Source organism: Varanus komodoensis, unplaced genomic scaffold (genome assembly GCF_004798865.1).
Source record: "Varanus komodoensis strain SLA01 unplaced genomic scaffold, ASM479886v1 scaffold87, whole genome shotgun sequence".
NCBI classification, from domain to species: domain Eukaryota; kingdom Metazoa; phylum Chordata; class Lepidosauria; order Squamata; family Varanidae; genus Varanus; species Varanus komodoensis.
Window position 1 is genome coordinate 2,179,041 of NW_025336565.1, and position 13,859 is coordinate 2,192,899.

The 13,859-nt window shown below is 73.4% G+C and overlaps 4 protein-coding genes across 4 annotated transcripts in view; all 4 read right to left on the reverse strand.

The window, feature by feature from the left end:
• Nucleotides 1–202, reverse strand: part of PLD2 (phospholipase D2) — a 15,286-nt gene extending 15,084 nt beyond the window's left edge. The window contains exon 1 of the mRNA XM_044417150.1: nt 113–202. Coding sequence (XP_044273085.1) covers nt 113–202 — 90 coding nt within the window. The remainder of the gene's footprint in view (nt 1–112) is intronic.
• A 1,140-nt stretch (nt 203–1,342) lies between these two features.
• On the reverse strand, nt 1,343–4,397 carry GLTPD2 (glycolipid transfer protein domain containing 2). The gene is made up of 4 exons (XM_044417246.1): nt 4,280–4,397; nt 2,808–2,893; nt 2,192–2,373; nt 1,343–1,874 (listed from the first exon to the last, which is right to left on the reverse strand). Exons 1-4 carry the CDS (start codon nt 4,374–4,376, stop codon nt 1,343–1,345), a joined length of 897 nt encoding a protein of 298 aa, XP_044273181.1. The 5' UTR covers nt 4,377–4,397.
• A 3,794-nt stretch (nt 4,398–8,191) lies between these two features.
• TM4SF5 (transmembrane 4 L six family member 5) lies at nt 8,192–11,409 on the reverse strand. The gene is made up of 5 exons (XM_044417218.1): nt 11,191–11,409; nt 10,227–10,307; nt 9,136–9,275; nt 8,764–8,956; nt 8,192–8,300 (listed from the first exon to the last, which is right to left on the reverse strand). The coding sequence occupies exons 1-5, from the start codon at nt 11,362–11,364 to the stop codon at nt 8,286–8,288; spliced, it is 603 nt and encodes a 200-aa protein (XP_044273153.1). The 5' UTR covers nt 11,365–11,409; the 3' UTR covers nt 8,192–8,285.
• Nucleotides 11,410–13,385: 1,976 nt separating this feature from the next.
• ZMYND15 (zinc finger MYND-type containing 15) overlaps nt 13,386–13,859 on the reverse strand; it is a 6,528-nt gene continuing 6,054 nt past the window's right edge. Inside the window, exon 13 of the mRNA XM_044417151.1 lies at nt 13,386–13,566. Within this exon, the coding sequence (XP_044273086.1) occupies nt 13,386–13,566 (181 nt within the window). The remainder of the gene's footprint in view (nt 13,567–13,859) is intronic.

Genomic DNA, 13,859 nt, shown 5'->3' on the forward strand with positions numbered 1-13,859 from the left:
CGGCAGGCGCGAGTCATGCGGGCTCCTCGGGGCGGGCGCGCCGGCAGCCGGTGCCCGAGGCGCGGGCAGAGCAGGAGCAGGCGGCTGGGGCGCCGCCCGCGCCGCGCCTCACCCCGGTGGTCTCCGCCTGGTGGGTCCAGTCCGGACAGGCTCCCGACAGCCCCGCGCTCGGCCCCATTGCCGCCGCCACCGCCGCCGCCATCTTGCATGCAGCACGACACTGTCGCAAAAGCGCCGCGCCACGGCGCGCGGCTCGGCCGGAACGGGATCACGTGCCGCGCAGCCCCGCCCCGCCCGACGGTCCCGGGCTCGTGCGGGCGGCGCGCATCGGGCGTGCCGTGCAAAGGGGGAACGCAGCCGCCGCGGCGTCGCTCCGGGCCCGTTCGCCGCGTCTTTTCCCGCGAAGCCGAAGCGGCTCGAGCGAGTCTCCTCCGCCCTGCGCCTCCTCGCACAGCAACCCTGCGAGGAAGGCCGGCCGCGAGCGACTGGCCATCGGCGCCGCCAGGGGCGCCGTCCTCGCGCGTGCGGGGAAGCGGCAGGCGGCGTCGGGTTCCCGCGCGGTGCGGGGCTGCCGTCCCGGAGCAGCACCTCTGGCCTGGCGGGGACGGAATCCGCCGCGGGGGCCCGTGCGTGCCCCGTGCCCCCCGTGCCACCGCAGGGCCGCTCGGCTTCACTCCCGGGAGGCGAGTCTACCGGCTCCGCCCTCGCCTGCTAACAGAGCCCCGCGGCCCAGCGCCCCGACCCCCGCCCCGCGGACTCCCGACGGGGCTCAGAGTAGCCCAGCGGATGAGGAGCCCATCGCTCTGCATCTTTCTATCTCTTTGGCCCGCTCCTCGCCCCGCCCGCAGGTTTCCACGGCTCGCGCCATCGCCCGACTCCGCGGCCCGCAGACCTCGCAAAGGGTAGAGCGGCGCTGGCCTCGTCTGCGGGGGCGCTCCCGGGTCCCTCGTCTGCCGGGGAGCGCCGGCCCCAGACTCCGCCGGCGGGCGCACGTGCCGCGGCAGCAGCCCCGCCCCCTCTCGGCGCTCGCCTTCCCGCCCGCAGCCCCGGCGCTCGGGCGCGCGACCCCCGAGCCCCCCCCTGGGCAGCGGGGCGCCTCGCACCCTCGCCCTGCAGCGGGGCGGGCTGGGGGCGCGCGGCTGCCCCCCGCGGCCGCGGGCGGGACGGGCCTCCGCTCCCCGGCGCGCAGGAACCACTCGACAAGGGCCACGGGGCGGCGCGGGCCGCAGGCTTTAATTCGCCGCTCCGCGCGGCCTGACACGTGGGCGCGGCGGGGCCCGTCGAGGCGCCGGCTCCAGTCTCGGCGGGCGGCCCGTGGCTCCCGGGGGCCGGCGCGGCGGCCTCAGGGCAGCTCCAGCATCCGGTGCGCGGCGAACTCGGCCTGCGTGGCGGCGTGCACGCGGGCGATGCTGCGGACGGCGGCCCGGAGCGCGGCGCGCGCCTCGCGCTCCTCCTCCCGGGCCGTGAGGACGCGGAGGAGCTCCCGGCGGGGGGGCATGGCCAGGAAGGCCAGCGCCGCCACCCGCCGCACCCACCAGCTGTGGTGCGGGGCCAGCGCCTCGCGGTAGGCCTCGGCGCACAGCTGCGACGGCGGCGGCCCGCCCGCCTCGCTGCTGCCCAGCCGGTGCAGGAAGCGCTCCAGCCACTTCAGGGCGCGGTGCAGGCGCAGCAGCGTCCGGCAGCCCGAGGGCGGCTGGGTGGGCGGCAGCGAGCGGAAGCCCACCAGCCCCCGGGCCAGCTCGAAGGCCGCCATGGCCTGCACGGTGCGGTAGTGGGCGCCGTGCCGCCCGCCGAGGTGCAGCTGCATGGTGGCCACCTTGGAGCGGGTCTCCTGGGCGATGGGGCCGAAGGCTGCGCCCAGGGAGTCCATGAACCTGTGGGGAGCAGAGACCGATGTGCTGCAGGAACGGCCTCCCGCCGGCACGGGGCCCTTCCCCCCCCGGGAGTGGGCGGCTCGGGCTGCCGGGCCCACGGACGGGCGCCATCCTCGGGGGAGGCCGGCAGCAGCTGGGTCTCCGCTGGGGGACGGGCGGCTCCGGGGGGGAGTGGGGGCTCCCCTGTGTCGCCCAGAGGCTCGCCACGGGAGGGCCCGCCGCCCAGCGGCGCACCGCCTCGCCTCCGCCGGGCCACACGTCTCCCTGGCACCCCGCTCTGCGGCACGTCCCGCGGCAGGGGCCGGCTCCTTGCTCACCTGATCAGCTCTCCCCAGCCGCGGAGGTACTCCCGGAGGAGGATTTGCCCGCTGGGCGTGATGCTGGCGGAGAAAGCGTTCAGCAGGCGCTCGATGCGGAACTCCTGGCCCCAGGCCTGTGGGCTGGGGACCGGCTGGAGGGATGCCTCGGGGGTCTTTGCGAGGGCACATGCAGGAGTGGGCTGTGAGCAGAGTACAAGAAGGGGTCACCGTGGGCTCGGCGTCGCTTGCAAGGGGCGAAGCCGCTCGCGGTGAGGCGGCACCGAGGAGCTGCTGGTCGGGCGAGGGCGGAGGCCGGGGAAGGGGCCATGGCCGTCTCCGGGCCCCAGGGGCTGGAATTGGCCTGGGCCTGAGGTGCCGCGCTCTTGTGGTACTCACAGAACTACGGAAAGGGGCCGGACGGGCTGAGCGGAGAGCAAGGGGGCTTCACTGCCAGGTGGGAGCGGGCACCCGAGCACTGCCCCCCAGCCCTTGGGCTGCCCCAGCTCTCACGCTGCAGCGGGGGCAAGATCCGCACCTCTCCCCAGAGCACAGCCCAGCCATGTCAGACTCCGTGCTTCGGTCTGGCGCTCCAGAGGGGCGCAGGGCCTCGTTGCAGCCCCGCTCAGGGACTCACCTCCTCCGGATCCTCCGTGCTGGCCAGCCTCTCCGCAGACCAGTGGCAGGGACGGCTGCCCCAGAGGCACGTGGAGAGCGGGAGATCTGCTTCAGCAGAGGGAGAGGGGGCAGGTCAGACATGTGGAGCCGGGCATGTGGGGTGTAGAGCGCGGGGGGCAAATGGGCGGCCCAGGCAGCCCCCCAGATGCCGGATGGCACGGCATCCACACCCAGAGGGAGCCGGGACGCCTGCTTGGCCTGCTGCAGCCCCACGCTCCCCTCCCCAGCCCGGCTCCCTGCAGGTGGGTCGGCCGGTGGCGCCTGCCTGCTTCCAGCACGGCGATGTTGCTGCCCCCCACAGAGGGGCGGAGGGCTGCAGGAGCCCTTGCACTGACCCGGAGCCGGGGGACTCGGCGCCTGGGTCTCCAGCCTCGGAAAGCAGCCAGCCTTGCTTGGCCCAAGCCAAAGCACTGCCCTCGAGCCGCCTCTCGCTCAGCTCGCCAGGCGCTGTTTGCCAAACCCCGGAGAGATGGCCAAAGGCCCTCCACCCACCTGTGCTTGGCCTGGGATCCCCCCTCACCGGACCCGTTAATGAGCTTCCGCTGGGTGTTACAATTAGCCTGACGAGGTCACGCCTCGCGCTATGCTTAGCTCATGCCATCCCGTGCCGTGAGTCTCCTGACTGAGGTTGAGGGAAAGCCTCGCGGGTGCGGAAATGCCGTGTCCCGAAGCGCCCGGCACAGGGAAGCTGCGTGTGGGGCCCACTGGGCTTGCCGACGGGGCCAGGGGGCCCAGTCTCTGCGCAACAGCCCGACTCCTTGGCACGTGTGGCCAGCTTCACGCTAGGCACCGGGAAGCCGCCTGCTGGCCGAGCCCGGGGTAGTTTGTTTGCCCTTCCAATCTGGGCTCTTAACCTGGGCCGGGCTTCCCGACTTCTCAGGGTCACTCAAACCTGCGACCCAGGGTCGGGTCAAACACACAGCGCGTGTGTGTGGTGCGCCCTCGTCGCAAATCCTGCCGCCACCCTCCACAAGGGAAGCGCGCTCACCCTGGGTGGATTCGCAAACCCCCAGGCATGCTCTAGAAGCCGGCCTGGACAGAGGGCGGCAGGGCGATGTCGCTGGAACGTGCGGGGGTCTCGGCGTGCGAGCCGGAAGCTCAGCGGGCAGGGTGGGCGCCCAAGTCTGCCGAAGCCCCGGACCGGCCGGGCGCGGTGGGAAGAGCCGCATCCATGCCCAGCGGCAGGTGGGGTCCCTCTCGGGGGCACCCGGAGCGCCAGCCGTGCCCACCCCGGGCCGGCCACCCACGGCAGGGCCCGGGGCCCCGAGTGGCCCGGCCCAGCCCCCCGCCCACGGCTCCCACGGGCCCTGTGCCCCCTGCCCCGGCCAGGCGGGCGAGCCTGAGGCCCTTTGGTCCCGTGGGCAGGGGAGGCAGGCGAGGCCAGGGCCGTGCGTGCCCAGGCAGGGGGGCCGCCCCCAACCCGCGACTTACGGAGGTGCCGGCTGGAGAAGTAGAGCAGCGAGAGGAAGAGGCCGGCCGGGAGCAGCAGGCGCCAGAGCCGCGGGGGGACCCGAGCGAGCGCCCCCATGCCGGGCCTTCCGCACTCCTGGCCGGACCCTCCCCGCGCCTGGCCAGGTGCTGTGCTGTGCGCAGCAGGAGATAAGCGCTGCGTATCAGGAGGGAGGAGGCTGGGCTTGTGTGGGGAACGGCCTGGGCGTGGGGGCTCAGGCCCCAGCACCCGTCTCTCACGTGCGGCCTTATCTGGAACGCGCAGCGCCCCTGCTGAGAAGAGGGTGCCTCTGTGCCTGTGCAGAATGCTTTGGTCCACCTTACGCACTGGAGACGGACTGGGCAGGAGACACTCTGCCTCCTGAGCCCGGTTCCACGGCGCAAGGCCACCTCTGTGTGCGACCCACAGGGAGGCAGGCTGCCCCTGAGCATATCCAGAGTGCTTTTGCTTCTCCCCCGTGTAGCCACAAGCAGCCCCGCTTTTCCAGAGCTCGACAGAAGAGCTGCCGGCGCAGAGCTCCGGCCCCACGTCGGCCGGGGTGGGAGAGCGAAGCGGCGCACCCCGCCATGGGCCGGGCAGTGCAGGAAGGCCGTGGCCGGACCCGTGGGGGTCCGTCCTGCTCCGCCGCCGGCCCGGCCCGGCCCCGACAGGCCCGGCCAGCCAGAGACCTTGGAGCGGCGGGCGGCACCCCTTGGCCGACCTCTGCTCGGGAGGGCAGCCGGGCGAGGGGGCTCAGTGGGCCCCTCTTCGGGGAGGCAACGCAGCGCGAGCAGCTGGCGGCAGCCGGTCAATCATTGACTCGTGGGGAGACCTTTGGCCCGGCGCCAGACAAGCGGCCCGGAGGCCACTGGGCAGGGCCGGGCCGGGCCGGGCTGGGCGCGTGGAGCACGTACAGGCCAGCAAGAGCGAGGGCCGCCCCGAGGCCCCTTCCTCACCCCAGCGGGTGGGAGGCGCCACGGAGCCACGGGGGCTCGGCCTGAGCCGCAGAAGGCGGCCACGGCCGGTGGCGGGCGTGCCCGAGACGGCCTTGGAGGCGTTCCTGCTGGCGGCCCAAAGGCCCGGAGGGGACACGGCGGACGCACGTGACTCGGCAGCCAGCTTCTCCACGGAGTCTCGCTTCCGCCTTGCAAAGCACACGCCCCAGGCTGGGGCTGGGAGGCGGCGCCTAGCCTTGCCTCTGGCTCTGGCTGGGGACTGGCCAGCCCCCTGGATGCTCTGTGCCGAGCGCACTCGGGTCCGCCGGGAAAGGAGCCTTTGTCGGGGGGGGGGGGGGCAGTGCCGGGAAGGGCAGGAGATGGCCCACGCCGGAGGGTTGCGCATCTGGGGAGTTCCAGCGTAGAAAAAGGGGAAGGACGTGCAGAGGCGGCCTCGTGCGCAGAAGCGAGCCGTGCCGGAGCCCGCGGGGGCCCGGGCAGCTGGGTGGCGGGATGCGGGCCAGACGCAGGGACGGCCTGCCTCCCCCCGCGCAGGCGGATGGGGGCTCTCGCACCTCCGGGCGCCGCACCGGCTACCAGCCCGGGCTCCTCTCGGGCGCATCAGGACACGAGAGGCAGGATTGGACCAGGGGGCAGCTAGTCCCACCTTCCAACCGTCTGCCTGCAAGAGCCCATGAGCACGGCAGGGCCACGACAGCCCTCTTGGCCCATGTTCCCCAGCCGCCAGAGTAAAGGCACATGGGCTACCGCACCTACTTCAGGCTGTATTAATGGAAGCATCCGGTAGTGTCCTGCAAGAGAGAGGACTGGGCCCGGAGGCCTTCTGGCCCCTTCCAGCTCTGCCCTTCCGTGGTTCCCTGACTCCGGCTGACCCGCCCAGGGGTGGGGTCAGACCTTGGAACACAGGGCCGGATGGGGGGGAGGCAGTCACTGGGATCACACTCTTTGCATGGGCAGATGCGTCTTCCTCAACTTTAGCAGAGGACCTTAGAGGTCGCACCGTTCCATAATCGGCCGGGTTTCCATCAAAGGCTTGCCTTTGACGGGCAGAAGGAAATGCGGGGCAGCTCCCGACACTTCAAGCCTGACGGCCCGTGATCGCCGCTCCCCGTCTGCCCAGCCGTGTCCCGGGCTGCCCGGCCAAGACTGAACCCGGATTGCCCCCCTCCGGTCGGTTCCACGACCAGCTGCTGCACGAGTCACGCAGGGCGAGGGGACGCCCAGCCCTTTCGCAGGACTGGGTGCACGTGGCGGGCATGGCGGAAAGACCCGCTTCCGCACCGCGGCCGCATTTCGCTACTTCCCACTTTCTCCTCCATCACGAGGCCCCCGAGCACTCCAGGCTGGGGATGACAACCCGTGCCTATGACCAAATCAGTTCTGGAGCCACGAAACCGCAGACGTGGTCTGGGAGGCGCCGGTTCCGTCCCACACGCGTGCGCTCATTAAACGCGGTGATCACCTCTCCTGCTTTCCTGAGTCTGGGTTTAGGCTAAATGTGCACGTTGCAGCTGAGCCCCCCCCCCGGCCCCCCGCTCATCTCTGCTGATTTCCTGCCCCTTCCTGGGCCCGGGTCTCCCTCCGAGGCGCCTCCAGGACCGGCTGCTGCGAGGGCCACGCCGGCTGCAGGGGCCCAGGCCCCTGGCAAAGGCCGCCCGCCCGCCCGGCTGGAGGCAGCTTCGGCCCGGGCCCGCCCGGCCTGGCCACGTCGTTTCCGCTGCTGAGCGCCCGGGCGGCTAAGATGTCTTCTGCCCCCTCTGGCCCCATGCCTTGTCCCCCCTGCCAGGGCCCCCATTCCAGCCGCCCCATCTGCTTCGCTCAGGGCCCGTGGCCCCGGTCCCGGGCCGGCAGCAGGATGCCGCTTCCCCCAGCGTGTGCCACGCTGCGCAGCCACGGACACGTGAGGCGGCCCCTCCCACAGGGCTGCCAGATGCCACGCGGGGCCCTGTGGGCGCCGCAGCCGTGTGGACTCCCTGCCGGGAAAGTGGCCAGGAGCACCGTGGCCCTCGTGGCCCCTGCAGCGAGGCGCACCAGGCTCGGCACAAGCTGCTTGGCGCAGCGGGCGAGTGAGGGCACCTGGGCACCGGGGCCGGGCCGGCTCTGTGTCCTCGTGGCTGGGGCTCTCCAGCCCAGCGCAGGGGCTGCACAGGTCCCCCTTCATTCCTCACTTCTGGTCCCAGATGATTAATGAGTAAGCCGAAGAGCATCCGTCCGAATGGAGACCCTCGGGGGGCCCTCCCTCGGGAGGAAGCGCCACTGCCTTCCGCGCTTTGATCAGTCAGTGATCAGTAAGAGGATGCCCCCCCGCCCCGTTCCCAGGCCCGCCAAGTGCGCGCAGGGCTGCTGGCTGAGGGACTGGGTCGGGGGCGCTTGGGCGAGGCCGCGGGGCCCCCGCCACGCGCACTGGTGCGCTCCGAGGACGCGGCGAGGTGGGCAGGAGAGGCCCCCCTGCGCAGGAGCCCGTGGCCCGGTCGTGGCAGAGCTCTCCTGCCGCGCCCCTGCTCATCTCGCCTTGGCGGCACGTGCGGCCCCTTCTCCCAGGACGGGGCTGGGCGAGGCGGCCGGGGCTCACCGGGCCTCCCTGCACCGCACAGAGCACGGAGCCCCCGGCCACGCGGCAGCCCCCGGACCCCGGGGGCACGCGGCCTGCCCCTGCGAGGAGGTCAGCGCCCGCCGCGGGGGCCGCTCGGAGCATCCCACCTGCGGGGAAAGGGGCTCCCGACGCAGAGGGGCTCCTGAGCAGTGCCGTGAGGGGGCCCCCCGCTCAGCCTGGCTGCTCGAGCGCCCGTCCGGCCCAAGCCCCTCTCTGCCTCGCGGCAGGGCCTCGCGCAGGCAGCCCCGGATCCGGCCCCACCGCCCAGCCCCTTCCGCAAAGGAGCCTCCGGGGCCTTGGCTGCAGGGCGAAGGGTCTGTCTTTATTTGGGGTCAGTGCTGTCAGTGGCTGCCACGACGTCTGGGCGGGCCACGCGCGCTGGCCACGGGGATGGGGAGCCTGGCGGGAGTGTTCCTCGGTGTGTGCGTGGCACGTGGTCCAGCTGGTCGCTCCTCAGCTTCAGAGACCTTCGCCCTACAGAGAAGCCAGAGCGAGCGTGAGCGGCCCGCACGGCCCGGAAGCCGGAGGGGGGCGGAAGCCCACCCTGTGGGGCTCCCGTGAGCCTGCCGGGATGCCACGGAGGGTTCATGAACACCACAGCTCATGGGGGGGGGGGCTCCAACAGCAGTTTGCAGGCCGTGTGGCAGGTGCTGCCAGAGCAGGGGAAGGGAACCGGTGAGGTCGGGTGGCCACCTTTGCCCAGGAGGGAGGCACAAGCGGCCGCCACGTTTCACGGATCTGCCGCTCAGCCCCTTCGTGGGAAAGTCCAGCTCGCCTTCGGTCCAGACCGGTGGCTTGCTCCGCCCACCACCCCGGCTCCACGCTCACGAGGCCTGCCGGTTTCTGCAGGCCACGTGGAGACGCCCCGGGGGCTCTAGCCACCCCCTCCCGGCCCTCCCAGCCCTCCCGGCTCTCGCCACCCCCTCCCGGCCCTCACCTCGCGGTCGGCCGCCTTGCGGCAGTCCCCACACAGGGTCCCCAGCAGGCCGTTCACCACCTGGATGCCGCACAGCACCAGCTCCAGCAGCCCCAGGCCCAGCAGGATGGAGAACAGCACGATGTGCCAGAGCGCGATCTTGGGGGGGGCCGTGCACCAGTCCCACAGCGACTGGTTGCGCAGGTAGCTGTGGCTGGGGAAGAGACACGTCACTGGCGGGGCTGGGGCTGGGGTGCGGGAGGCCTCTCCCCGGCCCCGCTTGGCGCCGGCCCCTCCCCCGGCCGCAGTCGGGGTGGGCAGGGCAGGAAATGCGGGGGGGGGGGCTGGGCCGCAAGGAGCCGTGCTGCAAGGACGGACGAGGGTCCGGCTCACCTGAGCTCCTTGAAGGGCGACCCCCAGCTGCCGTCCAGCATCTGGCAGTAGGGCCCGTCGGCCAGGGCCGTGGAGGAGACGGTCACGCAGTAGAAGGCCCCCAGGCCCCCAAAGGCGGAGCAGCACACGGAGCGGAGCATCTGCAGCGGGGCAGGGCGGGGGGTGAGGAGGAGGCGCCCCGCCCAGCCCCTTGGCGCCCCCCTGCGGCTGGGACTCCTTGCCCTGCGAGCCCCGGGCTGGAGGCTCTCCCCACCGCGGGCGAGGAGAGGGGAGCCGAATCGCTGCAGAGCCGGGGGGTGGGGCTCTTGGCCACGGGATCCGAGCTCCCGCTCCGCTTCCGCATGTGTCACCCCTCCGGCCGCAGGCCCACGCCGTGCCGGCTTAGCAAGGGGCCTCGACGCACGAGCTCCACGGACGGCCATGCAGGCGGGAGGGGGGCGCCCCCTCGCAGGGGCTTGGCCCCAAGCCCCCAACTCGCTCTGAATGTTGAAGTTGCACCCTGGGGCCCCGAGCCACTGCAGCCGGCCGTGTGAGCTGTGCTGCATGACGCCGGCCAAGGCACAGCCTCTGAACATGCGCAGAAAGCGTTTCAGAAGAAATGGGAAGCCTGGACTGTGGTGGGGGCTCCTTCAGGGCAGAGACACGGCATGAGCCCCAGAACCTCCGGTGTTCGCTTTAAAACCGCCCTGATGTCTGCTGCGCACAGACTGGGTGGGCACTAAGACATGCGAGGAACTAAGCAAAGACCTACAAAGCGAAAAACGGTCCGAATTTGGCCCCAGCCTGTTGGATCCAGGTGCGCTCGAACTCGGAAGAGGTCCCTGAACTCTCTGGGGCTTCAGGTCAGCCCGGCTCGGTCCGGTTTGCGTCCCGGCCATTTCGGCGGGCATCCTCCTAGCCCAAGCCTGAATCTGTTCCCGGCGCACAGCAGAGCAGGGCAGAGCCGGCATCGCTCCCGCAGGCGAGCTACCCCCCGCGCCCCGCCACGCCTCGCCCCGCCCCGCCCCGTGGGGGCGCTGCAACGCGGGGAGGGAGGGCCGGCCGGCCGGCCACGCAGCGCCCCCGCCCCGCCCGCGCCGCCGCGTCCGTACCCGGCATCGGTTCCCGCAGCATCCGTATCCGCAGCAGCCCTTCCCGCCGGCCCGCACTGCCGAGCAGCCGGTGCAGAGGACCTGCGGGAGAAGCCGAGCGGCGGTGAGCGCCGGGCGAGCGGGCCGGGCCGGCCCGACGGGAAGGGGCGCCGCCCGGCCCTCGCCCGGCCGGTGCGCCTCGGCCGGCCTCGGGAAGGAGGCGCCCCGCAGCCCCTCGGGGCGCGCCGGCCTTCGCAGCCCCCTCCTCCCCGGGGGCTGGGCCCGCCGGGGAGGGCTGCTCTGGAGCGCCCGGGAAGCGCCTCCCTTCCCGCCCCGGTGTCCGCCTCCCCCCACCGCTGCCCCGCGCCGCCCGGCACAGGCGGCGGGCGCGGCGGCTCAAAGTCCGCGGGGAGGCGCGGCGGGAGGGGCCACGTCCTTCCGGGGCGGCTGGCGAGGACGGGCCGGGCAGAGCCGGAGGGGGCGCCCCGGTGCCCGCGGCGAGCGACCTTCCTCCCCGGGCAGAGGCCACTGCCCGCCGAGAGCCTCGAGCCACCGACCAGCCCCTCGGAGCCCCCTGCTCAGGAACGCCTCGCCCAGCCCACTCGCCTGGCGCGCGGGGCAGGGGCTCCTGGCAGGCCCGACGGGCGCCTCCCAGGGCCGCGGGCCAGGAGGGGGCTCAGCGGGGCCACAGCCCGCACACCCTGCGGCTCAGAGGAGCGAGCCAAGCCGCTTGTGCAGCAGGGAAGAGCCACGGCCACCTGCCACAGCGCCCTGCCAGCCGGCCTGTGCGGGAGCCCTTCCCAGGCCCCCAGCCGGCTCCGAGGGGGTTCCTCCCGCAGGCCCCTCCCGGTGGCACCGTGCCCGGGGCAGACACGTGCCACCGAACCCCCTGCCCCTCCGCCACAGCAGGAGACGCCCCTGCCGGGCTGCGTCCCCGGCTGCCCCGCGGCCACGGCCCCAGGGCACGGCACGGCGCGCCACTCACCATCAGGCCGCCCCCGATGAGGCCGGCCATCAGCCACACCTGCAGGGTGATTTTGTCTGGCACCCACGTCGCCTCCCCGTTGGGGAACATCAGGAGGACGTTGGCCACCATGCAGGCCAGCGCCGCGGTCACCAGGGTCAGGCCCACCAGCCGCGAGCACTTGCCCGTGCACATGGCGGCGGCGGCGCAGCCGGGGTGGCGAGGGACTGGCTGGCGCGGTGGTGCAGGCAGCCTGTTTGCTCAGAGATAAGCCGGGCAAAGGGCTGGAGAGATGCGGCACTCCCCCCCCCCCGCCATGCCAGCCTCCTCCCACCCTTCTCCGCCACGTGAGGCAGGCCCACGGCTGGTGGCCTGCGGAGGGAAGGCTCCCAGCACCAGGGAAAGGCCACGGGGCAGGGCGGGACGGCCGCCCGCTTCCGGGGAGCTCCTTCCTGGCCGGCTCCGGATGCCCCTCGCTGGCCTGCCTCCCCTTGGGGCCGAGCGTGCCTCTCCGCCTCTGCGGGGGCCACCTGATGACGGTCCCGTGGCAGGAGATGGGGCAGCCGTCACCTCCCTGCGTTGGCCACGGTGCCACGCTCCGTGTCAGGTGCTTGGGGTCACGCGCAGCAGTGCCTGCTTTGTCCCCTCTGCTCAGGGGCTCATCTCTGCCAGCCTTCCCGGGAACACACGCCCTCCTGCTCTGGAGCTGCCGCTTCCCGGCCTGCTGAGAGGGGGGCAGTCGTGGTGGTAGGGGAGGCCGCCTGTCCGTGCGCTGCGCATGCGTGGGGGGGCAGAGGGACATGGGGCAGAGGAGCTGCTGGCCCTCTCCGTGTGGTTTGCTCCGGGGGAAGGGGGCGGCCACGCTGCTCCAGGGACAGGCCCCGATCCCAAGAGCCCTCCCCTCACGTCCTGTGGCTCTTCCGCGGAGGGAGGCACGGGGCACCTGCTCCCTCCCCGCCCAGGGAAAGGGGCCCGGCTGCGGAACGGCTGCTCCAGGGTCACCCTCGCCCCAAGGTGGCCCCTGGTTGGGGGGAAAAGGCACAACGGCCTGAGTCACCCTGCCAGGTCCGCTCCCCGCCGCTCCCCACTCCACCCCCTGCTGCCCCACGTGGCCTTCCCCGGGGGCTGCTGGGCACGGGTCTGGCCGGGCGATCTGGCCCCAGGACTGGCCGCCTCCCACCGACGGCATCGCAGCTGCTCGTCCTGGACCCACAGACTGGGCAGGCTCTCCGGGGTCCCCTGGTCCAGCGCTCCCCGCTGATGCAACGCTTGGGGGGCCTCCGACGGCTCCCCCACCCGGCACTGCTGAGCCGCCAGGCCTTCCTAGCGCCAAGCCCCTGGCCGGCATCCTCGGGGAGGGTCTCGCATCATCTCCGTGAGCAGCCCCCCAAGGTGGTCGCAGCCCTGCTCCTCCCCCCGGGCATGCCAGCGCCCCCGGTCCCTAGGCCCTCGCCCGGTGCTCGCCGTCCTGCTGGCCTGCAGCTTGGTGCTGCCCGGAGCTGGCCCACGGACCCCGGGCAGAGGGGACACCCGCCTTCCTGCACTCAGGACGCCTGGAGGCCCCGCAGCTGGTGCACACGGAGTCCGGGGGGGGGGGCCTGTTGCCCCTGCCCCGCTGCCCACCCCAGGACTGCCCTGGCTGCTGCCCCACGGGCCGACCCGGTTCCTGCGAGGGCTCAGCCAGGCCCGCCTGCCCGCCCGTGGGGCCAGGGCTCCTCCGGTGTCGCTGATCCCAGGCCCGTGGGCTGCGTCCGCTGGGCCCCTGGGGGTGGCGGTTGGTGGGTGGCGTGGGGTGGAGGGCCTCCCGGGACACTGCCGGGCGGTCACTCTGGCCTCCGGCTGCTCCTGGCAGGCCTCGCGGCCTGTGGGGAAAAGCTGTGGGGAAAGGTGCGAGCGGCTCGTCTCTGTGGGGAGTGCTGTGGGGAGCTCCCACGGGTGGGGGCAGGGGCTGTGGGGGCTCCTGCCCTGCTGGAGGTTGGCTTTGTCCCCCCCGGAAGCCGCACTGGCCAGTGGCCCCGCGTGCCTCACCTCTGATGTGCATGGGCTGGAGGGGGAGGGTGTGCTCTCTGCACATGCCCAGAGGCTTCTCTGCTTCACCCTACTGGGCTGGGCCACGGCATTGCAAGGGCAGGGCAGGGCCCCTCCCGGGGCCGCGCAGGCCAGGCGGGAAGGAAACGCGCAGGACGCACGAGCGGGGCACAGCGGTTTATTCACGCTCACTTGCGCCGGCGCCCGGCCGCGCGGGTCTGCTTTTTCTCCTTGCGCCGGCTGCGCGCTGCTTCCGGCGGCTCGGGGGTCCCGCTGGCGGGGAGGGGCTGCGCGGCGGGGGCGGCGGCCTGCCGGTGGCCGCCGGCAGACGCCTTGTAGATCAGGTGGAAGATGAAGGCGTTCGAGTACCTGGCGGGGAGGGAGGGCAGAGGCGTGGGGCAGGGGCGGGCGCGGGCACGGGGCGGGCCGGTCCGGTCCGGTCCGCGCGCACGGGGAGGCGCCCGCGGGGCGGGGCGGCTGCGCGCTCTTCCGACGTCCGCCGGCCGCCCAGCAAACCAGCCCCTGCCCGCTGGAAGCTGGAGCTCCCGAGGGGGCGCGGGCAGCAGGCAGGGCGGGCGGCGCGGGCGGCCCCCGCAGGCCCCGGGGCGAGTCCCGGCCCGCCGCGGCTCCAGCGCGACTGCCCTGCGCGCCGGACGGCACCG